The following is a 24156-nucleotide window of genomic DNA, read 5'->3' as shown; positions in this document are numbered from 1 at the left end:
TTAGGAAGCTATATTTAAATCAAATCAAATTTAAAGCAAATGAAACCAAATTTTACCAGAAAAACATCTTAAAATTACGAGAAAAGCATTGAATGAGAAAAAAAAGCTTCCAGCATTTTGGAGATCTGATGAGAATCTGTGAGGTTATTTGTTTGCTTAATATGCTAAATATCTGGCTTGAACCATAAACAACACTTTACAAATTAAGGTTTTTAATCAAATGTTAGTCTGCAGTCTTCAGAAATATCCAGGACTTTATACAAAAATCAAACACTTTAAAAACCTCGAAAGGATTAAGGATTTCAGTCACTCTTGCAGGTTAAAAAGTGACAAAATACGAAGCTCAGAGGTTGAGAACAGAGTGAACTGCTTCCTGTTTCTCAGACTCACCTCAGCTGAGCAGAGTTTGTCGATGACGGCCTTCAGACTTTTGCACTCGTCCTCCAGAGCTTGGGTGTCTCTGCGCAGGTTCTCGCTCTCTGAGATGTGGCGCGCCTCCATGTCCAGGATCTCTGCCGCATGCAGCTCCTGCATCTGGGCGATCTTCTCCTGAAACTCCCCGATCACCTCCTCGATCTGCTCCTTGGCAGCGGACTGGCTCAGGTCGCTCATCTGGAGGGGTTCGGTTTGCGTGAAGGAGTCAGTCGTGGCGTCGCGGTGCTGATCCGAGCCGCTGTTCGGCTGCGTGCTCGGCGTCTTGTGCGGGGCGGAGTTTTTCCGGGAAAGCGACGGCTTTTCCTTGGCGCTGCCCCCCTTCGCGGCCAGCTGCTTGGCGCCTTTCCTTTTGGGCTGAGCGGTGGATGTTGAGGAGGCAGAGAACGGCGGCTGAGGAGACGGAGGAACAGATTCTGATGCCCTCATTAGCGCCTCCTGCAGCTCCGCTTTAAGCTTTGAAATCTCCTCCAGGAGTTCCTCGTTGTGCTGCCTGGAGCGTCTGAGCTCCTCGTTGGTGGCGTCCATATTGCTTCTCATCTCCTGCAGCTCCTCTCTGACCTTCGCCAGAGATTTTTCACGACCTTGAATCTCCTCCTTCTCATTATGATATTCAGTCGTCTCTTCTTTGGTGGCGTCTGTGCTCCTCCTCACCTCCTGCAGCTCCTCGGGAACAGAGGCTTCACGAACTCGGACTTCTTGATGAAGTTCCTTGTTACTCTGCTCTCCTTCGGAGGCGACTGCAGCAGTCATCTTCTGCTGCTCCTCTTTGAGCTCAGAGATACGGATCTCACGGATGCGGGCTTCTTCTTGAAGCTCCTCGTTTTGCTGCTGATATATAGTCAGTTCTTGTTTGGAGGTGTCTGCATTCCTCCTCATTTCCTCCAACTCCTGTTTGAGCTCAGAAAGCAAAACCTCACGACCTTGGATCTCGTCTTGAAGCTTCTCATGTTGCTGCTGATATTTAGTCAGCTCTTCTTCTGTGGTGTCCATTTTGCTTCTCATTTCCTGCAGCTCGTCGTTGAGTTTAGCAAGGGAGACTTTGTGAGTTTGAATCTCCTCTTGAAGCTTCTCGTTATGCTGCTGATATTTAGTCAGCTCTTCTTTGGTGGCGTCTGGTAACTCTCCAGAAACAGAGACTTCATGAGGTTCCTCGTTACTTGGCTCTCCTTTGGATTCAGTCCTTCTCATTTCCTGCAGCTCCTGTTTGAGCTCAGACAGAGAGGCTTCACGAACTCTGACTTCTTCAAGAAGTTCCTCGTTATGTTGTTGATATTTAGCTAGTTCTTGATTAGAGGTGTCTGCGCTTTTCCTCATCTGCTGCAGCTCCTCTTTGACCTCAGAAAGCAAAACCTCACGATCTTGAATCTCCTCTTGAAGCTCCTCATTTTGCTGCTGATATTTAGCCAGCTCTTCTTTGGTGGCGTCTGCACCCCTCATGTCACAGACTCCAACTTCTTGCTGATCTTCCTTGTCATGTTGCTCTTCTTCGGAGGCGACCGCAGTCCTCCTCATCTCCTGCAGCTCTGCTTTAAGTCTTGAAATTTCTTCCAGGAGTTCCTCGTTTTGCCGCCTGTCGCCTCTGAGCTCGTCGTTGGAGGCGTCGACGCTGCTGCTCAGCTCCTGCAGCTCCTGGGAGAGCGAGACTTCTTGAACTCGGCGAGGTTCCTCGTTACGCTGCTGATGTTTACTCAGTTCTTCTTTGGTGGAAACAGAAACCTCACAAACTTTCTCTTCTTTCCTCGCCTCCTGCAGCTCCTGTTTGAGCTCAGAAAGCAAAACCTCGCGACCTTGGATCTCGTCTTGAAGCTTCTTGTTTTGCTGCTGATAATTCGTCAGCTCTTCTTTGGTGGCGCTCATTCTGCTTCTCGCCTCCTGCAGCTCCTCGTTGAGTTTAGAAAGGGAGACTTTGTGAGTTTGAACGTCCTCCTGAAGTTTCGCTTGATGCTCCAGAGAGATGTTCAGTTCTTCTTTGGTGGAAGCTGCTTCTCTGTTGGACTCCTGGAGCTCATGGAGGAGATCCGTCATGGCCGCTCCGTCCTCTGAGGCTTTTACCTGAAGACACCAAATATTCTAAATTAAGTCATAGATCAAGAATTCAGAACAAGAATTAAACAAAAGCAAGAGAAACTCACCTGGAAAAGTTCTCCTTTAAGGTGAGCGATGGTCATTTCACGCTCCTGGAGTTCAAAACCAAACAGGAGAAAAGTGTGAACTTAAAGTTCCAGCTAAGGCTAAAATGATTCATCAGATTAATCGAATACTGAAATAATCATCAAATAATTTAGTAATTGATTAATCAGACTCAAAAAAGGGCCTTTGTTTAAAAAACCCAACATATATTCAGAGTATAAATTGTACAAAAAGTATATAAATAAGTTTTTGCTAAAATTCCTAAAGTTTTAGCTTCAACCGGTTCAGATTTACTAAATTTAAAAAATGGGATTTAGTTGTTCCTTTATTTACTTCTAATATTACATAAAAAGGCTTAAATAAAAAATCTTTAGCATGTGTATTTTTTTTACATGATTAATTGATTGTCAGAATAATCAATGGAACGACTAAAATATTTGTTAGTTGCCATTGTAATTCCAACCGATTAGTTCATCCAGGATATTTAGTTCATTTTTTTACAGATCTATTAGTAGTTCAGTTTTAGTCTTTAAATGACCATTTGAGATCTTTGAATAATTTAATCAGTTCTTGTAAATTATTGCTATTTTTGTTTTTAGAATGCTGGTTAAAGTTCTTTGTAGCTCAAAATGAAGTCATTTTTTCCGTCAGTGACTCAAAAACAAAAATATTTGTGGTTAGAATTTTGTTGTGATTTGGCAAATAAATCAAAATGAGATGTAATTACACCAGAAGTTTTGGCGTAAAGTACCTTTAAAAAAAAAAAAAAAAAAAAAAAAAAAAGAAATTCTAGTTTTTATATTTTACAAAAATGAATTAGCAATTCCCAATACTGGAAACTAAAATAAACTCTTTTTTTTCCCACTCGTAATCAATAATTTTGATAAGCAATTAGGTGTTCTCATCAAAATTTTAAATATTAAAATATTTTAACAATAATAAAATGATGTACAAACAATGGCATACATGTATTTGTAGGGAGAGTATGTTCTTTTTTCAGGACTTGTTTTTATAGTGGCTAAATAAATTAATAAAGAGCAGATATTTGTTTGATCTACATTGAAAGTTGTTTGTTTGTCAGAGTTATTTGTATTAAGTGTGAATGTGTGAGCTTTGAAGCTGCTTTTAAGTCAATTTGTTATCTTGAAACGAAGCCAATCTTCCACCTTGTCTGCTGTAAAGCTGATCGATCAATCCATCTCCAGATAACCAGAACACAGGAAGCTGATCTCATTACTGAACTTTAAACATGTAAAAAGCCTCAACTAACTGTTTACATTCTAAAAACTGTCATAATTTAATCTGCTGCTCCTGCTCACCTGCAGCAGCTCCTGCAGTTTGTCCAGACTCTCCCTGCAGCTGCTCAGCTCCTCTTTGGCCGACGCCGCCTCAGTCTGAGCCTCAGCCAGTCTCTCTTCAAGCTCAGACGTCTTCGTCTCTTCGCCTGCAGCCGCTGACATCTGCAGTGAAAACATCAAACTTTACACCTTCTGTTCAGACGAATGTACACTGGGAGGAATGCAGTTAGACTTCTTACTGTGTCCAGTTGGTCCTGGAGTCTCGCTACGGTCGCAGTTTTCTCCTGGAAATAAAAGTTCAGGTTTGTGACTGTAATAAGCGACCAACAGTGAGAGGATAGTTGGCCTAAAGTAGACGACCAAGAAATTATCTGAGTAACAAAGTAAAAGGTCGACTCAAGTACTGAGCAACTAATCAAATAATTTATCACTTAATATTTAAAAATTACAACATCAGACGGATCAAAATATAGCGCAAGGTGGAAACTTGGTAATTTAAAGATGAAAAATTACAATAATTCTTTTACGTAACAAAATAATGAAATCAGGGGAGAAAAAAAATTTTCAAATCAGTTTCTTTCAATAATAATAAAAAAAAAACTCACAAAATTTTAAGAAAAACGGCAGGCGAGTGTCTGCGTCTTGGCCAGCAAATTTGGCTGGATGATAAATTGTGATAAGCGCTAATATTGTTGTTTTTAGACCATTTTCAAGTAAAATAATGGTAATAATGGCATAAAAATGCAAGAAAACATTTTCAGATCAATAAACTTTAACAGTGGAACTGAAAGATAAAACAACAAATAAAATAAATCATAAAGTTTCTGTAAACAAAACTGTCTTTCAAGCAGACTGAAGACTTTTGTCATCCAGAGAAAAACAATAAATCAGGCAAATGTAAATGACTGAGTTTGCTTTAATTAAGTGATGTATTGCGACAGGCCTGGACGTACGTGGAGCTCCTGTCTGAGTCTGCTGCAGCCGTCCTGCAGGCTCTGCAGCTGCTCCTCGGTGGCGGACGCCTCGTCTCGGACCTCCTGCAGCTCCTGAAGGAGCGACGACACACCCGGCTGCTCGGCGGCGGAGGCCTGAGGAGGAGGCCACTATTATCAGAGATAAACAAATCATTACAGGCCGACATGTTTAAATCCATAGATTTGGAGCTCAGAGGAAACATCAGGTTGATGTAATTTAAGCAGAATACCAAAGAGTGAAACAGTATTTGGTAAAAAGTCTCCTCAAGTACCGAGTAACTAATCAAATTATTTAAAAATTACATCATCAGAAGGACACAAAAATATAAAGTTAAGTGGAAGTTTTTGTTTTTTAAAGGACGAAAATTACAATAATTAAAGTAAGTATCAAAAATCAGGCAAAATAAAATTTTTCTAAATCAGTTTCTGTCAATAAAAAGCTTATAAAACTAACAAAAACCACAGGTGAGTGTCTGTGTCTTTGGCTGGATGATAATACTGCAATAAACGACTACATTGTTGTTTTGAGACCATTTTCATCAACATAACGGTAACAATGGCATAATAATACAAGACGACGTTCTGAAGATCAATAAACTTTAAATTCTAACGAACATTTAACACAGGAACTGGAAGACATTTTAAATATTCAAAATAATTAAATGAAACAAGAGAAACAATAAATAAAATGTAGCCATTAGCCTTCACAATGCCCAACTCCGAGTAACTTACATCTAATTTCCTCTGCAGTTATTTATAGATTATTTTTAGATTAACATATCTGCATGTGAACGCTTGTTATTTATTGATTGATTTAGTCAAAATACTTTATAATATAAATAAAAATACTCCTAAAGTACATCTTTTTAAAAAAGTTAGTCAAGTAAATGTCAGTCTAAGTGGTTCCTGCTGAACTCTCGGGTTCTTCACCTCGTTAGACGGCGGCGCTGCTCTCTGTTGCGGTCCGGTCTTCATCTGACTGAGCAGCTCTATCAGAACCGCCAGCCTCCTCTCGTACTCCTGCACCTCCTCCTCGGAGCTGGAGAGCAGCTGCTTCTGCAGCTCCTGGTCCTCCTGCATCCCGCTCAGTCCGACCTCCAGGTCCCGAAGCTTCTGCGTCAGCTGAGCCACCTTCCCTCTTGGCGCCTGCCTGGCCGAACCCAGGCTGCTGAAATCCATCTGCGGGATGCCGAAGTCGCCGAACTCGTAGGCTGCGGCTGCAGGGCGGCTCTGTGCTTCTCGTTTGGATGCTTCAGTCCTCTGCTGCTGCTGGAAGGCCTCCAGAGTAGCCTGGCTAACCAGAGCTTCGGCCACTTTCTCCCTCAGATGTCCCTCCAGAGCGGAAACCTTCTGCTGGAGATCGTCTGCATGGCTTTGAGTTTCCTCCACCAGAACCCGACAGCGTTCCACCTCGGAGTCCTTCTCCTCAACCAGGGCCTCCAGCTCCCGGATTCGCAGCTCCAGCTCCTCCACTCTGGACGCGGCGCTCTGTTCCAGCGCCTGAACTTCAGCCTGCAGAACCACCAGACCTGCGGTTTTTTCTCTCAGCGCTTCTTCGAGCTCGCTTTTTGCGCCGCCCAGATTTTCCGTCTCAGCCGAGGCTTCTGCGCTCTGCTTCAGGTGCAGGTACGTCTCCAGCAGCTCGCTGTGCTCTGCTTTCAGAGAGTCCAGCTCTTTGGTGGCCAGGTCCGTCCTTTGCTTCATTTCATCAAACTCCTCTTTGGTTGCAAGACGTCCTCCGCTCTCCAGCTCCTCCTCCGCCTCTGGCTGTTTTGGCTCGATGTTGGCCAGTTCCTGTTGGAGTTTCTCTATGACGGCGTTCAGCTGGTCCACCTCTTCTTCTCTGTCTGTCTTCAGGCGGTCCTGCTCACTCCGCAGATACTCCACCTGGAACTCCAGCTCTTTAATCAGCTCATCCTTTGCATCCATTTCCTGAAAGAAGAAGAAACACAAATTAAAATCACAGCAGTGTTGAGACTTGATGAGACCATGAACGCCCCACAGCGTGATTAAACCTCTGAGCCAAACGTTGGTGATCGCGGTTTTTATTTAAAACCTTTAGAGATGCAACTCCAACATTTTGATTTCATACTTGTGGTAGTTGACCTGCATATGCAGAGTTTATTTTGTATCTTTTAAGAACAATGTTACAATCATTAACTAACAAGACAAAATCAGGAACAAAAACAATACAGACTTTCTTAAGGAGAATCTGATTTTTTCTTCTCAAGAAAGATATAAAACTAGATGTGAAATATGTTTCAGGTCTTTCTACTGACAGCAGTCATTAATCATTTATACTGGGATCATCGGCAACGTCTGTCCACATGTGTAAAACAGGTTTCAACACTGCAAGATCTCAAACTCTTACCAAGTATTTATGGTCTAATTTCTAGTGTAAATATCTTAGTACATTTGAAATAGGACAAAATTAGCTTATAGTAGCTTGTTTTAAGTCAATAATTTCTTAATATTAAATAAGTTCTAGTTCTGCTGGCAGATTATTTCACTTAGACATAATTTGCCAATGGAACTAGTACTTTTTCTTCAAAATTTAGAAATTATTTACTTAAAACAAGCTACTATATCTTGTTGAAAAGTTACTTTGTATTACTCCAAGTATACTAATATATTTGCACTAGAAACTAGACCAAAAGACTTGGTAAGATTTTGTGTCTTTGCCCCCATTGTTTGATATTGGTATTAATCTTGCAGTCTTCCAATAACATATAACTATTAGGTGACATTTTCAAATTTCCTGTCAACTTTAAACATTTTTAACTCTAAAACATGGCGGCCGGCGGGATAAATGACTGCTGCAGCGCCCAACCGCCAGGCTTAGCAAGTTTTCTGGGGAAGCCCTGCAACTTCTTCATCCTGTTCAGATTTACTAAAATATGATATGTTACTGCATCCTAGGCAATAAAATGTTTATTTTCTTATTGTTTATTTGCATATTTTATACAATTTCTAAAATTTAATAAAAAGGTTTAAGTGGCTGAATGAAAATTTGTTGAATATGCCATTTATCTTGGGCAATTAATCGTCAGATTACTAAAATAATCATTGGTAACACTTTATTTGAAGGGTTGTGTGCATAAGACTGACATAACACCTGTCATGAACATAAAGAAGTTTATGAATGTTTATGAATGTTGTCATGAAGTGTCATTCGGTAAATAATGACACTTTTAATGCAAAGTTGTTCTAATAGTTGCATTAAAAGTCCATTAAAAATGATTTTGTAAATCATGATAATTTAATGCAAAGTTGGCATTTTAATGGACTTTTAATGCAACTTTTAGAGCAACTTTGCATTAAAAGTGTCATTATTTACTGAATGACACTTCATGACAACTGTCATGAACATTCATAAAGACTCGTTCATGTTCATGACAGGTGTTATGTCATGTTTATACAGTGTCATGTCAGTCTTATGCACACCCCTTCAAATAAAGTGTTACCCAAGCATTAGTTGCAGCTCTAAAGACTTGTTGGAATCAGTTCACACATTAAGGACTCAGAGGTTTAATAAAAACCACCTCACATGAGCAAACCACCTCAAAACACAAGACGATGCTACGGATCTACTCACCGAGACAAACAAGAAAACAAAACCCAAGAAAAAGAAACGAAGGGAGGCGTGGGGAGCAAAACAAAAACACACACAGATGCATTTCTACGGAGCAATGCGCATATAAAATAAGACTGGCTCTATTTTTTATGCGCATGTTTGGTTACCTTGTTGTCAAAGGCGGTTTCCATGTGTTGATGCTTAGAGATCTGTTCATTAAGAAGAGCTATTTCTCTGTCTCTCTCCTCCATCACCTTCAAGAGTCAGAGATTATAATGCAACGGCTATTAATGAACACATCATAGTTATGATCCATTCAAAGTCTTTCTGTGGGAACACTGGGAACACTGGGAACCAGTCGTCTTAGAGTGGAAATGTCACGCGATAAGCTTTGCAAAGCAAAATAACAGGGACAAAAAAAGCTTAAAGATATGAAAAACAGAGTTAGAAAAGAAGGAAAAGCATCTTTTCATTTGTTGTACAAAGTAAAAATAGTTTTAAATAAACAATTAAAAAAATAATAATTTCATGGCATGTTTGACCAAGATGTTAACTTGGAAAAGTTTACAACAAACCAATTTCTGCTATTTCAATGTCGTAGAGAGTGATAATAGTTTATGTTTATGTCAATCAGTCCCTCCAGAAAGTTGAGATCAAAACTTTTACTCTAAATTTTGCTCAGACTTGCAATTTTCACAAATAATCGCAACATTTCCACAAGTTTTACCTTCTAATTTAACATCCTGTTTCAGAATGTCTCTAAGCCCGGATAGAACAGTTTTGAAATGTTCTGTAGTTTACAGCTCGTGTCAACTAGAATGACTAATATCGAACTCTTCTTTTGGACTTTGACAATTTCACAGGACCTGGTTCTATTAAGGTTACTCGAAAACTTAATTTGCACTTCAAACATTAACGATACAAAAAAAGAGGATTTTAACAAAGGTTACTTGGAGCAATTTCAACTTTTCTGTAAAATAAAGCTGAAAAAAGAGCAACCTTTCTGAAAAAAGTGGCATAAAATCTGTAATTCTAATCTGCAACAATCACAAAAGATTCCAACTTCCTGGAGAGACTGAGAGGTAAAGTATATAATAAAATGTCTTGCAGAGTTATTCACCAGCCTTTGTAGAGTTATACGATTCATCTTCCTAAAGCACAACAAAGTCTACAGGACTTCATCTACATTAATATATGTTGCTTTAAAACAATAGATTGGTTCAGATAAATGCACATTCCTGTCAAAGTCCAGATTGAAAAAACGGATATTCAGCCTCCAGCTTCACAATCTCATAAAATCACAATAAAACTCGTTGAATTTTGTGGTTGTATCATGATGCACAATGACGGAGTTGAAGGTTCTGAACACTTCTGCAGTGTGAATGTTTTTACGTTTCTCACTGTGCTCACCTGGAGCAGGCTGTCCCTGACCTCCAGGAACTGCTGCTGGCTGCTCAGCTCCTTCCTCTGGATCTCCAGCTGCATGTGGAGCTGCTGCACCTCCTCGCTCTTGTTCTCCAACTCCTCCCTGAACTGCTCCAGCTGCTCCTCCAGGTTGCAGATCTGAGGCGGCAGATCAAACGGGAAGTGAGCGCCAGAAGGAACATCAAAAGACATCATTATCGGACCGGACCCTGAACTCGACCGTGAAAACATATGAAGTGTGGCTGAATAAGGAGAAAAAAGACTCAGAACTACAATGTGAAGCAGCTGCGGCCGTTGACCTTTGGGCCTAGATTTCTAGGCTCCAATTCTCAGAGTTCTCAGTTGTTTATGAAACCATTTTTAAAAACATAAGTAGAAAAGTTCACAATGAATTTATGGTGACATCATTGATGTTTGGGCTTTGAAGATGAAGAGAAAGACGGAAGGACGGATGGATGATAAAAGGGGAGAAAGATGGATGGATGGATGGATGGATGGATGGATGGAAAGACGATAGGAGAGCTGGATGGATGGATGGATGAATGAGTGGAAGGACAAATGGATGGATGGATGGATGAGTGGAAGGACAAATGGATGGACGGATGGATGGTTGGATGGATGGATTGATAGATAAACTAAAGGATTTTGTGAATCCATTAATGAGAATGGACAGACTGATAACCAGATGGACGAATGGATGATAAAATAGATGAATAAGCTGATGGATGGATGAGCAGAAAGACGGATGGATGGATGAACAGAGGGATGAATGGATGGGCGTCCAGATGATGACAATATGTCAGAGTGGTTAGCGTATGTTCATTTCTCTCCTGGATTTAAACTTCTGTCCGCTTCCTCCCTCACCTCTTTCTCCTTCCTCTCCAGAGCTTCTCTCTCCGTCTGAAGCTGAGCCTCCAGGCTGGAGTGTTTCGTTTCAGTGATGGATGCATGCTGCTTCTTTGGTTCAACCTGTGAAAGAAACGACGCGGCTCAGCAGCTGTTTTCAGGTAGACTCGGCTCCATTGGACCCAAGATGCAACACGAGGTTCTTGTACAGCCAATCTTATCTGCCTGGGCAAAGGTCTAAAAATCAGCCACTGTCCTCCTTTTCTCTCTCATAAGACAGGTTTGACTGGCAGTTAACAATAGTCAACCCCACTGCTGCCAACTCAGCAACTTTTGTTTACTATATTTATCATCATTTCCATCAAAAAAATTGGTTTCGGTCAAAATCGGAATCGGTAGGTCAGGCTTCGTAAATATTGGTGATCAGCCAGAAAACTGCAATCAGTGCAACCCTACTTGCAACATGTTGCATTTTCAGCTCAAACAAACCAAACCCTGTTAAAAACATGTTCCCCTCCTCGCCTGTGGAGGCGCTGCATTAAGAACTACTGAAGGAAACGACACAAAAACATCAGAAGACGACAGGAGTGCAACTTTTTTTCCACAAAATGTAAACAAAAATGAAGTAGCGTCAGAATTTACTGGTTGTAGGATTTCTCTTTTGTCTGAAAAACCACGAGTCACTTCTCCTGCACATGTTTGTTTTGTATTTACCCAGAATCCCCTGAGCCGTAGTCCACGTCCTGCTTTTTGAGCCAGGGCTTCCTCCTGGACTTTATAAGCCTGGCGGGCCACCAGGCTTGACTTGACCAGGCTTAACCAGGCCCCCACCAGGGTAAGAATAGTTTATTTGTTATATGGGTTTTTTTATACACCAGTTTCTGTAACCACTGGGGTTTTTACTGGTCTACAAACTAAGAACTTCAGCAAATAAAGTGACAATTTAACTAGGATGAAACGACTGAAACAACAGTTTTTTTGTTTGCCCTTTTTAAGACTTCACAGTTTTAGGTATTGCTAATAATATCTTCCAATAAGACATAATTACCTCGTCATATTTTCAAATTTCCCGTTAATTTAAAAAAATTTGCTCTCTTACCACCAGGCCTAGCAAGTTTTCTATGGGAAACCCTGTGAGCGGTGTCCGGTCCACTTGGCATCCACAAACCAAACCGAGAGCAAGGCTTTTAGACGAAGCAGAGTTTTTGAAGAGTTCGATTTCATACTCAAACCCAAACGACCCAGAATTGAGACAAACGAACTGGAGTTTGATCAAAGCGGACTAAGCAGGGCTGGTGTGAATGCAGACTTAAGGTATGCACACAAAAGCATAAAAGAAAACCTCCTGCAGCAACCGAACAACAGCAGGCTGGTTGCTGCAAAATCCAACTAATTAATCATCTGTGCTGCTTTTAGGTTCCCTCCTCCTCCCACAACCGTCAACAGACACTGGGGGGCAATCTTAACAACTGCTAGCCTCCAACTCGGCGACAGCAGCTGAAGTAGACCCACCCACACATTGTTCTCCCTCTCTCCCTCTCACACACACACACACACACACACACCACTAGCATTCAGACTCAACCTTCATCTCCCTCTTCCCCTCCTCCTAACCTTCTCCAGGGACTCCGCGCTGGCCAGCAGGGCCTGCTCCAGCTCGCGGATGCGGCTCTCCAGCTTTTCAATCTCTTCGTTGCGCTCTCCCAACTCACGATGCAGCTGCTCAGAGCCGAGCAGCAGCTCACTGCAGCAATCTGCCTTCTCCTTCAGCTGGGCGCTTAGCTGCTCCACCTGGTGAAGAGGAGAGGGAGGGAGAGAGAGAGACGGAGTGAGGCGGCGACACAGAGGAGGAGGACCGTTTGATCAGATCCAAGTCGCTACGGCGTAGCCGATACATGTGCAGTTAGCGGGGAGGTCAGCTGATCCACCTGAGAAAGGAGGCGGTGGGGGTTGGTGTGAGAAAACGTGCAGGGATGGAGGCAGGGAGAGAGACGTGAAACCACAGAGAAGTTAAGAGGCGGGGAAACGATCCACCTGTGAAAGCAAAGACCGTCAACATAGAGGAGGAGAGGAGACGTAGAGTGGCTGATTTAAATCTAATGTAAGAGAAAAGTGTGTTTTACTAAAGCTGACTTGCTTTTAGTGCTGTCGATTGATTAAAATATTTAATAATAATAATAGATTTTATTTACAATGCTCTTTATATCTTTAGATCTCAAAGGGCAGGAAACAAAAGCAAAACAAGTAATTGTGATGGATAAAAATAAATAAGAGATTAAAACCATTATCTAAGAAAATGAACTGAGGAGATCAATCACACTCTGCCGCTGTGATTAATCACCATGAATCACTGTGATGAACCTCGTAAGCGTGAAATGTAAAAATGCACATTTTCGGAAAAAATTTTTATTGTCTCAAATTAAACACCTCAGTTTTCCAGGTTTTCATATTTAAGAAGGTTTACAGAAAGTAATTTTATTTCAAATGCAATTTAGATTTGAAGAATAACTCATTGTAGGCAACATGTCCATCACAATGTTTTTGGGAGATTTTTTAAAAGATTTTTCTGGGCACTAGTGGACGATATTTGACAGGAAGGGTGCAGAGAGAAGAGGGGAACAAAGAGCCAGACTCAAACTCGGTACGTTGCATCGAGGTCTACAGCCTCTGTATGCGAGCCGCCCGCTCTGACCGCCGAGTTTTTTAAGTGAAATTTCCCCTGAACTCATCTTCTCACTCGCGTTTGGACTCTTAATTCCTGGTACAAGATCACGAAACGCGCTGCTTGGAACTAAGAAACCCTTCGCAAGAGGAAAGCTTTCAGGTCAAAATAAGTAACGCGTAATTTGATTTATGTAACATTAACGTATTAAACATTTTAGATTAATCACACGCTTCTCCTTCCTGGTGCAGAATTATGATGAGTGTCAGTGACATAAACGTCAGATAAAATGCAACATGACCGTTCAGACAGCAGACGTTTTAAAAATAATCTGATACGGATCCGATTTAGTACCACAAGTGGGACAAACCATGGGCCATTCAGACTGCCATAAAAAGTCACATATTCACAAAAAAATCAGATTAGAGTCACATTTGCATACAGTCTCAAGGTAAACGTTGCGACAGGATGGAGCTGGAATTGAACCCACAACTTTCTGATCTCAAGTCAACTCTACAGATTTCATACTGTTGGCGAAACGAAGACTTGAAGCTGCAACTGCTGTTGATTTGTCTCACATGAGGCTGAATAAAAAAAGCACAACGCACTTTTCAGATTTTTTTTTCATAATTAAAAATAAATATTACAATATAAGCAAAATTTAAATAACTTTAATCGTATTTTATTAAACGTCCGCTTCTTTAAGTTACATTTCTACACAGTTTAATGCAGTAGTGACCTTAAATGGCCTTTACAGTCATTGATTGCATCATCACACCCTGTTTTTATTGATGATGTTTCTGATTCCTGTCTGGCCTCTCAACTCTTCTGGCCTCTGACATGCTGACCCGTGTTCAGACTTGATGGTGGACGTTATCCACTGGACTCATGTAAACACATTTTCCTCTACCAGAAAATGAAGACAGTTACTTTAAAGAAGGTACAAAACATCCTTTATCTCACTTTATCCACAAATAAGTAAAAAAAAAAAAAAAAAGGCTACAACTGAAAATGTTCAACTGGAAAATTGTTCATCAAATGTGTTGATGAAAATAAGTCTAATTTTCCAGATAATTTGCTTATTTATCTTGAGAACAAGAGAAGTGAGAAGTAAGTTTCTGTCTTTCTGTCTGAGTACTGAGATTTTCTCATTTGTTCTTTGTTTGTTGGAAGATAAACAAAATTTAGTCAAAGTTTTAGTGACAGCTTGCTCATTTATGCATAGAGACAATTGTCTAAAACTGTGAAGTCTACAGATGGCTCTTGAGTAATTTAACTTTTAGTCCAAAACTTTCACTAAGTCCATAGCAACCGCAACAAAAAAAATATTCAAACGCATGACGAGGTAATTTTTTTATCTTTTGAAAAGAAAAAATAATTAGCAGGACAAGAGGGTGAATCAGAGGGATTTTTCTAGCAAAGCTAAGGAAAAGGGAAACCAGAGGAGGTTAGGAAGCGGGTCAGGATGACTAGAAATGCACTAAATGTTTGCAGAGGAGGTGAGATGCAGCTAGAAGCAATACCTTCAGGATTACTCCATCCACCTGCTAAAGCCACAGGAGAAAGGAGGCATAATGGACCACAGGATGGAGAGTTCAAGGGCGTGAGGGAAGCAGAGGCAGAAAGAAACTTGATGATGAAAAATGCTACAGAAATCTGCAGAATACAGACAATTCAGAAAGAAATTTAACTGAGGCTAAAGCAGTGGCAAATGATAAAAACTTAAAAAAAAAAAACACAATCTAAAAGATGGTGACAAGAAACTAAAACATATATTCATGATAAACAAAAATGACTTAGGTTGTATTTCTGGAAAAGCAGATTGCATGTTTTTAATCTTAAAGAATAGACTTCTAATTTAATGTAACTGTTTATTCTTCAAATTTGGCTACTTAAAAGATAAGTAGCTAAACCTGGAAATAAAACTGCAGATGGCAATAATTTCATCTTTTAAGGTGAGGAGATGATAGCTACATTTCTCAATCCCACTGGAGGGCTGGACGTCTCGATTAAAGGATGATGGTGAAGGAAAAACGATGATGAAGAGTAAATTTAATATGAGACATCAAAACAAATCAGAAAATCTGACATTTTACTGCAGCCTAATAAACGCATCTTGTTTTATTCCTATTAAAGACTTATCTGCTTCTCCTAATAAAACAAAAGTTCATAAATTTCCACCAGCAATTCAGAGCACTTATAAAAAACCTGCATCATAATAAAATAAATACTCCCTTCTGTTCATCACCACCCTTCTACCTTTGCTAGCTTACTACTTGTTGCCAAATACATGTTAATTTAGCAAATTATCAAAAGCCTTTTAAGATAAAAGCTAAATATGCTGAAGCTACAAGAAAAAAGAAGAAAACAGTAAAGCTGAGACTCAAAATAAATGGAGAAACTAAATCTTTTATCATTTCTATAAAAACAACAATCATTTTAATCAGGTTTGATATCATCTTGTACTTGATTAAATTAAATAAACCATTACGTAACACAGAAACCACAAACGATCAAAAGAACAATCTCTCTGTCTGTGTCGCTGCTGCCACTATTTGGTGTCATTTTTAAGCCAACAAAGGAAATTCTACCCATCCTGTTGCTCTGCAGCCATCGCTCCCACAGATCTGCAGAGAAACTGAGATTTTCTCCCGTTACCTCTTGGTTCCGTTGCTCAGAACCGAGCTGGAGCTTCTGTGGGTGTTTAAGCTGCTGCTCCAGTTTCTGGATCTCCTGCTGGAAAACGTCCCTCTCGTGTTCGCGGTCCACAGCTTGCTCCTGGACACCGAAAAAACAGACGAGCAGCAGATAAGGGAATAAGTAAACAGACTCACAGGAAACGGCAGAGATGAATAATTATGTCTGCGTTCTTTTCACACAATCACAAGACTCGACCTTAAGAAATGTAAATGCTCTGTTAAACTGCCTGGGACTGTAACAAAAGGTTTTCATCATTTATTTTAAATGAAATATTTCTTTACTACACAGCCAACTAAAAATGTAGCAGTATTTGTGTCAAATTAATATTTTAAATAAAAACAAAATGCTTAAACTTGCTGGAGGTTTCTTTATGTTAAAGGTGAGTTTATTTTTCTTCATTGTTGCTACATGCTAGCTCTGTAATAGCTCGCATGTTGCTAGCTAGCTCTGTAACAGCTCGCATGTTGCTAGCTCTGTAACAGCTCGCATGTTGCTAGCTCTGTAACAGCTCGCATGTTGCTAGCTCTGTATCAGCTCGCATGTTGCTAGCTCTGTATCAGCTCGCATGTTGCTAGCTCTGTATCAGCTCGCATGTTGCTAGCTCTGTAACAGCTCGCATGTTGCTAGCTCTGTATCACCTCGCATGTTGCTAGCTCTGTATCAGCTCGCATGTTGCTAGCTCTGTATCTCCTCGCATGTTGCTAGCTCTGTATCTCCTCGCATGTTGCTAGCTCTGTATCAGCTCGCATGTTGCTAGCTCTGTAACAGCTCGCATGTTGCTAACTCTGTAACAGCTCGCATGTTGCTAGCTCTGTAACAGCTCGCATGTTGCTAGCTCTGTAACAGCTCGCATGTTGCTAGCTCTGTAACAGCTCGCATGTTGCTAGCTCTGTAACAGCTCGCATGTTGCTAGCTCTGTAACAGCTCGCATGTTGATAGCTCTGTATCAGCTCGCATGTTGCTAGCTCTGTAACTCTTGTGAAATAATATTAACACAAAAGTAACATTTTGTTGGTTGCTTACGTCGAGAAACTTTTTGTTTTTCTCTAGCTGTTTCTCCAGGGCCTGAATCTGCTGCCGGAGGTCGCCGGTCTCTGTCGTCTGGGAATGCTCCAGCTCGATGACTCTGTTCACCTGCTCCTCCAGCTCGTCCTCCAGCTGCTTCACCTGCTTCAGCAGGTCGGTGTTCTCCTTCTCCGCCTGCCGCTGAACCTCCACCTTCTCCTTCATCAGTTTCTCGGTTTCCTCCAGCAGGTCTGCGCGACATTGTGAAGGTCCGGCATTAATACCAGCCGGTTAGCTTCTCAGAGAGACACCGAGGTTAAGATCTGAGATGGAACTGAAGAGTCTGAAGACGGTGACATTTAATCAGATTAAATGCAGCTTTTGTTTTTTGACATCGTCTACATCTGTTTCTAAATACTTCATCAAGGTCTGAATAAATGGCCGACATCAAACTCTTCCAACATCTCAGTCGAGTTCCCAACACAAAACCCAGTTATCAGTCATTAACCCCCATGATTCCCAGCATCTCTTCGCCCATTGCTGCCACCAGTAAATATCCCACACTGGATCAAACCCCACAGGATTAGAGCCACAGTAACAGGAGGATAGAGTGAAAAATGACAGGTCAGACACACGGTTTACATGTTGCATTGTCCATGCCTAAGAAGCTTTAGAGAGGAGAGGAGAGGAGTTTCTACCTGAACAGCCAATCATTTCATTCAAAGAAATCCTGCAAGCAGCATAAATGCTCACAAAAAGAGGGAGGACATGATGATGTAAAGTGCTTTACAAAATTATTGATGAAATTTAAACTTTGTTACATTTTTGCCACGTTACAACCACAAACTTTGATTTATGTTATTGGGATTGTATGTGATTGATTAGGGCTGATTAGGTGAAATTGTAACACACATTTTCCTCTTTATTAACTTTCTCCATCAAGTATAAGACATTGCACCTGAAATAAACAAGGTGATTAAATATTGTCTGAAATTATTCATTGCATTCATCATGATGAATCGATTATCAAAATAATCGTCAACTAATTTAGTAATCGATTGTTAACTGGAGTTAAAAAAAAAAACTAATTGATGAAAGAACAATTTATTCAAAGCAGTAATTAAGCCAAAACTGTAAAAAATAAACCCATTTTGCATTTATGATTAAATAAAAAAACTTTGTAAATATGTTCTTCCCAAAACTCCTAAAGTGACAGTTTTAGTTTCACCTGATACAAAATCTGTAAAAAGAAAAAATATTTTGCTGTCCTATTATTGTTTTATTGTAAAAAATAATCTCTTAGACCTCAGACGCTATGATTTTTACATGTTTGATGCTGTAATGTGACAAAATGAGGAAAAGCTTACGAATAATTCTGCAAAGCAGTGTACTAATGCCTGCAGGTTGTTCTCATCATGCTAAAGCGGATGCCAACACTGACTCCGGGACATTAAACAGGACAAGAATCGGTGAAGACACAGAGCTGCAGCAGAGATTAGTGACTGTTTTGAGTGAGTATGTGAGCCCATAGCAAGCAAGCTTCAAGCTGTGTCGATGAGTTGCTGGATCAAGGGTTAGAGAGATGCACCATCACTCAGCCAGACGACTTATGAGGACAGACAGAGACATGACCGAGCCATGCTCAAAGTGGACACACCTGCTTCAGGTGCTGCAACCATTGCAGCTTCAACTAGGCCTACAGGAGGATGAGAAAGCACACGAGAATTTAACATGCTCTGGTTTCTTTTGCCACGAACAAGAAAACTGTCAGGAACAGAATGCAGGAAAGGGGGAGAAAGGAAGGTTTTCTTTTTCCCTAAAAACTGTTGAAAAAAAAAAGGGAGGGGAAGTATTGAAGAAGCCCTTGTTTATGATTTTAACAGCAGAATACTCACCATTTATGAGAAAATGTAAGGAAGTGACACCCTTTTTATTAAATGGGGGCAATAAAGTGTAAAATTAGCATAAACATACATCAAAATTAACGTTACCTCTTGAGAAAAGTAGAGTTAAAAGACTGAAAAACCTTAAAATATACGCCACAAAGGTGTCCAATCTCATCAAAAGCTATAAATGGCTGGGCAAGGTGAGAGTTCATACACTAAACTCACTGAAGATCAATACATAAACTAAAAGCTGGAGTATAGACATTATTTTATAAGTGTATTTGTGAGCCTGCCTCTTTATTATTAAATTGAATATAATTTCAGATTTTTGTATAACTTTTCTTCAGGTGAACTTATAAAGTGAGCCATTATTGTTACAGGTTAATTTTCTAAACTACAGAAAAGTTATTTGTTGAAAACTTAGACTGATGTTGATATCCGATAGTAGCACTGCTGTCATGTTAGATTTACCAATATTTTATCAAATTTTCTAATCCGATTACTTGATTAATCATTTAAAAAAAATCGATAGAATATTTGATTACTAAAATATTTGTTTACAACAGCCGTAATATGAAAAAATTTTTATATTTCTGGCAGAACCATTGCTTATTCTGCTTTCTAAATGAAAGCAATAAATAATAATTACTATGAGGTTTTGAGGTTTGGTTGAAGAAACCAGAATTAAAGCAAATCCTTTAAGTGGAAATTGTAGGAAAAAGCTTGAAACTAACCGACTGTAGGTGAATAATTCACAGCCTTCGATTACAATGCAACAAAAAATTTACATGTCACTGTAAATAACTAACATGTCTAACAGCTGAGTAAACACTTTTCCCATTGCGCTGCAGGTAAAAGAAGGTAACTTTGAGTCAATACACCACAGCCTTGTGAAGCCGCCTCCCCTTTTCGTTGAGGTGATACGTACACAGCTCACGTGGCCCCGCCTCTTCCCTCATGGCATCCTGTTGCCGTGACAAAAGCTCGCGCTCCTCCAGCATCAGAAGCCGCTCCTGCTCCAACTCGTGCAGCCGGCTACTTGTTACCTGAGGGGGAAATAAAAAAAAACCAACAACAACAAAAAAAAAAGAAAAATCAGGAGCTGAAATTTGTATGCTTGTCGATACTTGCTGTCATATGTTGTACTCTCTCTCTCAAAAAAAAGAAGCAAACGTCAAGTCTTTTTCTGCTTTAAAAGTCAAAAAACAGATTTATGTAGAATCTAAGCAACAAATCTGATAATATTGGAGGAGATTTTGTCACATTTGTTTGTTATAATTTTTAATTTTGAGATCTGAATGCCACACTCAGGTTTAATGTATTTATTCTAACAAAGTTTGTGGCTAACATCAGACCAAAAGCTTCTGCCCCACTGTTACCCACGGCAACAGAAAAGTCAGTTACTGGTTGCCACGGTAACCACCAACTGCCAAGCGCAGCATAGCCTAACTGACATAGCTGTAAATGTCAGGGGAAAGTAAGTTTTTGACAAAACAAAATGAAGTTAAAGAATAAATAAACCAATTTTGGCAAAATAAAACACTTTTGCACATGTCCTGCTCACTCTTTATTATGTTTTTTTGTGCGATGTAATCGCTTGGGGGACGCTAAGGGTCGTTTATCTGCTTTAATGGACCTTACAAGCTCCGCCCAGAAACGCCCTCTAAAATCCCACGCGACTGCATGTCTCATAAACTAAGCCTCACAGGGCTTAGTTTCTATGTAAACATGGCGTCTTTCATTTCAACTGACTCTCTGCAGAGTATTTCTGAGTCGATTAGTTTAACATTTCTGCCGGATTTTCACAAAATATCAGCCATGACAATGGACAAGGGAACCAACAAGTTCCTGTCATCTTTTTTGGACGACATCAAGGTGTTTGAGCCACGTGATGCCTCAACATTGTGCGCGTCGCAGCTAAATGCTACCAGTCGATGAGGAAAACAGCAGATCCTCAGACCCTCAGCATAAATATAGCTGTGGACAAGATCACTGACGCCTATTGTTCTTGCAAGGCTGGGTAAGTCGGGCATTCATGGTTTTGAGGGTTACTTTTGAAATCACTGATTTCTGTTGTTGGCAAATGTTTGAGTGTGCCTAGGCCTGATACACGGTACTTGGTGCTAGCGTGGCTAACACGATTACAGTTTAGTAAAAAGCCTTTTCAGGTTAAATAAAATCTTTAATGTATGTCAGATACGGTACACATTGCATATTGATCTGTTCAGCTAACGTAAGACTGTAACAGACAGGCTTCAGGATGTAGAAGTTGTATCGGTACTGCCATTATGCTGTACTTGGCTAAAAGGTTTTCATAATGGATGTGTTTATTTTTGGCTTTATTTTTTTCATTCACTAAACACAAAGAAAGCAAAGCAATAATATTTTAACCAGCACACACTCCTTTGTTCTTACTGATCCTTAAGCTGCAAATGCGGTCGTGAACAAGCTTTGATCCAAGCAAGGCTTTCCGTTTCAGATTTTGGAAATCTGTGAATTTTAGTTCCACAAATACGATCAGGATACCTGACATCGCCTGTGCAGGTTCCCCACAGACAGTGGAGAACCATTCTTTTTCGAGTCCTGCCGCAAAAACTTTCTGCTGGTCTGCTAGTCCACAATGTACATTAGCATGTATTTACTACTGTAGCTTGTGTTTCTGAGACGGTAAGGCACGTGGTAGCTACGCTGTGACGTGAAATGGGCATTAGCCAATGAAAGGCGGCCCCTGGGGTAAGGTCCATTTAGCAAAGGATAAGATAATGATGTCTAGTTCAACAGAACTTGATGCCAGCTGGATTTTTTCTTCTTTTTTTTTTTTTTTTTACATTTTGTGAAAAAAATGCAAAATTGTATCAAGTACAATGACATTTATGTATGACTTTATCAGTTTAATGACAATTTGACAAGTTATCCAAGGAAAATATTTCAGCAAGTGTTAAATAAAAATGAAATGTCAATATTTAGTGCCGTTTTTAGCAGCACATTATGTTTAAAACTTAGCTCTCTTGGACTCCGGGTGTTATGTAAATCTTGGATTCTTGCTAAGATTCTTGTGTGTCAGCCGCTAAACATCTACCACTTCAGTTATCACATGTCAGTGTTTCCCCTCAGTGTGTTACAAGCCTGGCAGTCCACCAGGCTTCACTTGTGCTCCCACCAGGCTTAGCATTGTTAATTTATTAGATTTCTTTTTAACGATTGCCTTTTCTAAGACTTTATAGTTGCTGTTTTAGTTTTAATCTTCAAGTCTTCCAAAATATGCATAACTTTCAAATGATAATTTCAAATTTCCTGTCAACTTTAAACATTTTTAACTGAAACACGGCAGGCCACTGGATGAATGACTTAGCACCCTGAGCACCAGGCTTAGCAAGTTTTCTGGGGGAAACACTGACATGTAATTTACTTGATCGTGTCTCCCCCTCCCTGCAGCTCACCTGCAGCTCTTGCTCGAGGCTCAGCTGGAGCTCTTCCTTCTGACGCAGCCGCTCCTCCAGCGCAGCTCGTTCTCCCGTGTAGCCATCTATGAGACCTGCAAGAGACGCACACTTATAAAGAAAGCAGCAACTCATACACATTCACAAAAAAAAAAAGAAAACCCCTCATGTGTTTTTGTTCAGCTCTCTTCTTTGTTACAAACACTCAACAGAAGCATTTGTTGAGTGAATTTTCATCAGCTACACTGCAAAAACACAAAATCTTACCAAGTAATTTTGGTTTAATTTCAAGTGGCAATCTTGGCATACTTGAAATAAGACCAAACTTACTTACAAGTAACTTTTTAGCAAGATATAAAAGTTTGCTTTAAGTAAATAATGTTTAACTTAAGACAAGACATTTTTCCATGTTGCAAGTTAAATTATCTGCCAATAGAACAAGCACTTTTTCATCAATATTATGGAATTATTTACTTAAAACAAGTTTCTATATCTTCCTAAAAAGTTATTAGTAAGTTAGTTTTGTCTTAGTTTAAGCATATTGAGATATTTGGACTAGAAACTAGACCAAAATTACTTGGTAAGATTTTGTGCTTTTGCAGTGTAACGTTTTCTGGAAGCTTTGTGCTACTAACCTATTAGTATACAAATTATTTTTAAACCAAATAACGTTAAAAATCTTCAGAATTCTGCTAAATTGTTTCAACTTCTAGATGTTTTTATAGCTAGATAAACCATTAAAACTTTAACAGGTCACAAAACAAGTTATAAATCACATTTTCTTGTCTTTTACTAGCTTGTAAAATCATATTTTTAGTTTTAAAGACATTCATTTCTATAAAATATACTGCCTGTTATTGTACCTCGGTTTTCAGGAGTATGAATAGACAAGAGGACAAAAGATTTATGCAAAGTTTGCCTTGGGAGGGATCTCTGTCAGGTGTCCGATGTAAGTAATTCAAGACTAAAAACAACATCATCCACCAGCTGCAGAGAGCGGCGTTGGAAAACTACAAATGTACTTAATTAATAGTTAAGTTATCAGCCACATTATCTGACTATCTTGCGTTTTAATCAGGTCATGTTTGTGACATTTAATATGTTCCATCTGTAAGAAAAAATATCCTCTTTCAAGGCTATACTCAATTTAAAGCTCAAAACCAGTTTGAAAACGCCACACCCTGGAGTTTTGACTTGATCTTCCAGCACAATAGTGCAGATATTTCTCTTTCAGATCACTGTGCAACAAGCCCAGTTGAAACACTCCTAACTGGTTAATGGAGCGTCAAAGATCAACGTTCAGACCAGTTTTCACTTCACTTCATGATCTGGCTTACATGGGTGTAGCTTTTTTAAAGGAATACGGTGTAACTTATTCCACAAAAACACCAAAGTGATCTTTTATAACACTGCTCTAATACAAATAAAATATTTTAAACAAAAGCTACAGCCTTCAATTCTTTTTCAACAGCTTTCTATTTGATTTTATGACAGAGGTGCTTCTCTACAAGATTACAGAGTAAACAGAGAAACAGGATCCCAGTATTATAAAGGACAAGCCAAGATTAGAAAGAGCCATAAAGCCACTGCTGCAAAGCGAAAGAGAAGGAAATATTCTTGATCTGTGGGATTAACAGTAAAACCTAAAGAAGAAAGGGTCTGAAATCGATCTGGTGCAGCTGATCAATTTCAGACCACCTGCTACATAATTAATTACAAATTCATAGTTAACTTTTAAAAAATTCAGGTTCATTAATCTGCATTATTTCTTAAGAGTTAAC

The 24156-nt window shown here is 39.7% G+C and overlaps 1 protein-coding gene across 13 annotated transcripts in view; it reads right to left on the bottom strand.

The window, feature by feature from the left end:
* akap9 (A kinase (PRKA) anchor protein 9) overlaps positions 1–24156 on the bottom strand; it is a 79221-nt gene that overhangs the window by 12242 nt on the left and 42823 nt on the right. For 6 of the 13 annotated variants that reach the window (XM_008422173.3, XM_008422160.3, XM_008422162.3 and 3 more), the window contains 16 exons: positions 22376–22470; positions 19864–19981; positions 18707–18745; positions 17068–17300; positions 16003–16122; positions 14868–14891; positions 12297–12473; positions 10701–10805; positions 9822–9974; positions 8579–8665; positions 5768–6769; positions 4817–4966; positions 4103–4147; positions 3885–4025; positions 2568–2612; positions 391–2487 (listed from right to left, as the gene is read on the bottom strand). In XM_008422173.3, coding sequence (XP_008420395.1) covers positions 391–2487; positions 2568–2612; positions 3885–4025; positions 4103–4147; positions 4817–4966; positions 5768–6769; positions 8579–8665; positions 9822–9974; positions 10701–10805; positions 12297–12473; positions 14868–14891; positions 16003–16122; positions 17068–17300; positions 18707–18745; positions 19864–19981; positions 22376–22470 — 4631 coding nt within the window. The remainder of the gene's footprint in view (positions 1–390; positions 2488–2567; positions 2613–3884; positions 4026–4102; positions 4148–4816; positions 4967–5767; positions 6770–8578; positions 8666–9821; positions 9975–10700; positions 10806–12296; positions 12474–14867; positions 14892–16002; positions 16123–17067; positions 17301–18706; positions 18746–19863; positions 19982–22375; positions 22471–24156) is intronic. The other 7 variants (XM_008422164.3, XM_081612651.1, XM_008422169.3 and 4 more) reach the window with 5 other exon arrangements.

Source organism: Poecilia reticulata, chromosome 11 (assembly GCF_904066995.2).
Source record: "Poecilia reticulata chromosome 11, P_reticulata-male-v2, whole genome shotgun sequence".
Classification (NCBI taxonomy): domain Eukaryota; kingdom Metazoa; phylum Chordata; class Actinopteri; order Cyprinodontiformes; family Poeciliidae; genus Poecilia; species Poecilia reticulata.
The sequence above is the reverse complement of the archived record's forward strand: the minus strand, read 5'-3'. Positions and strand labels throughout refer to the sequence as shown.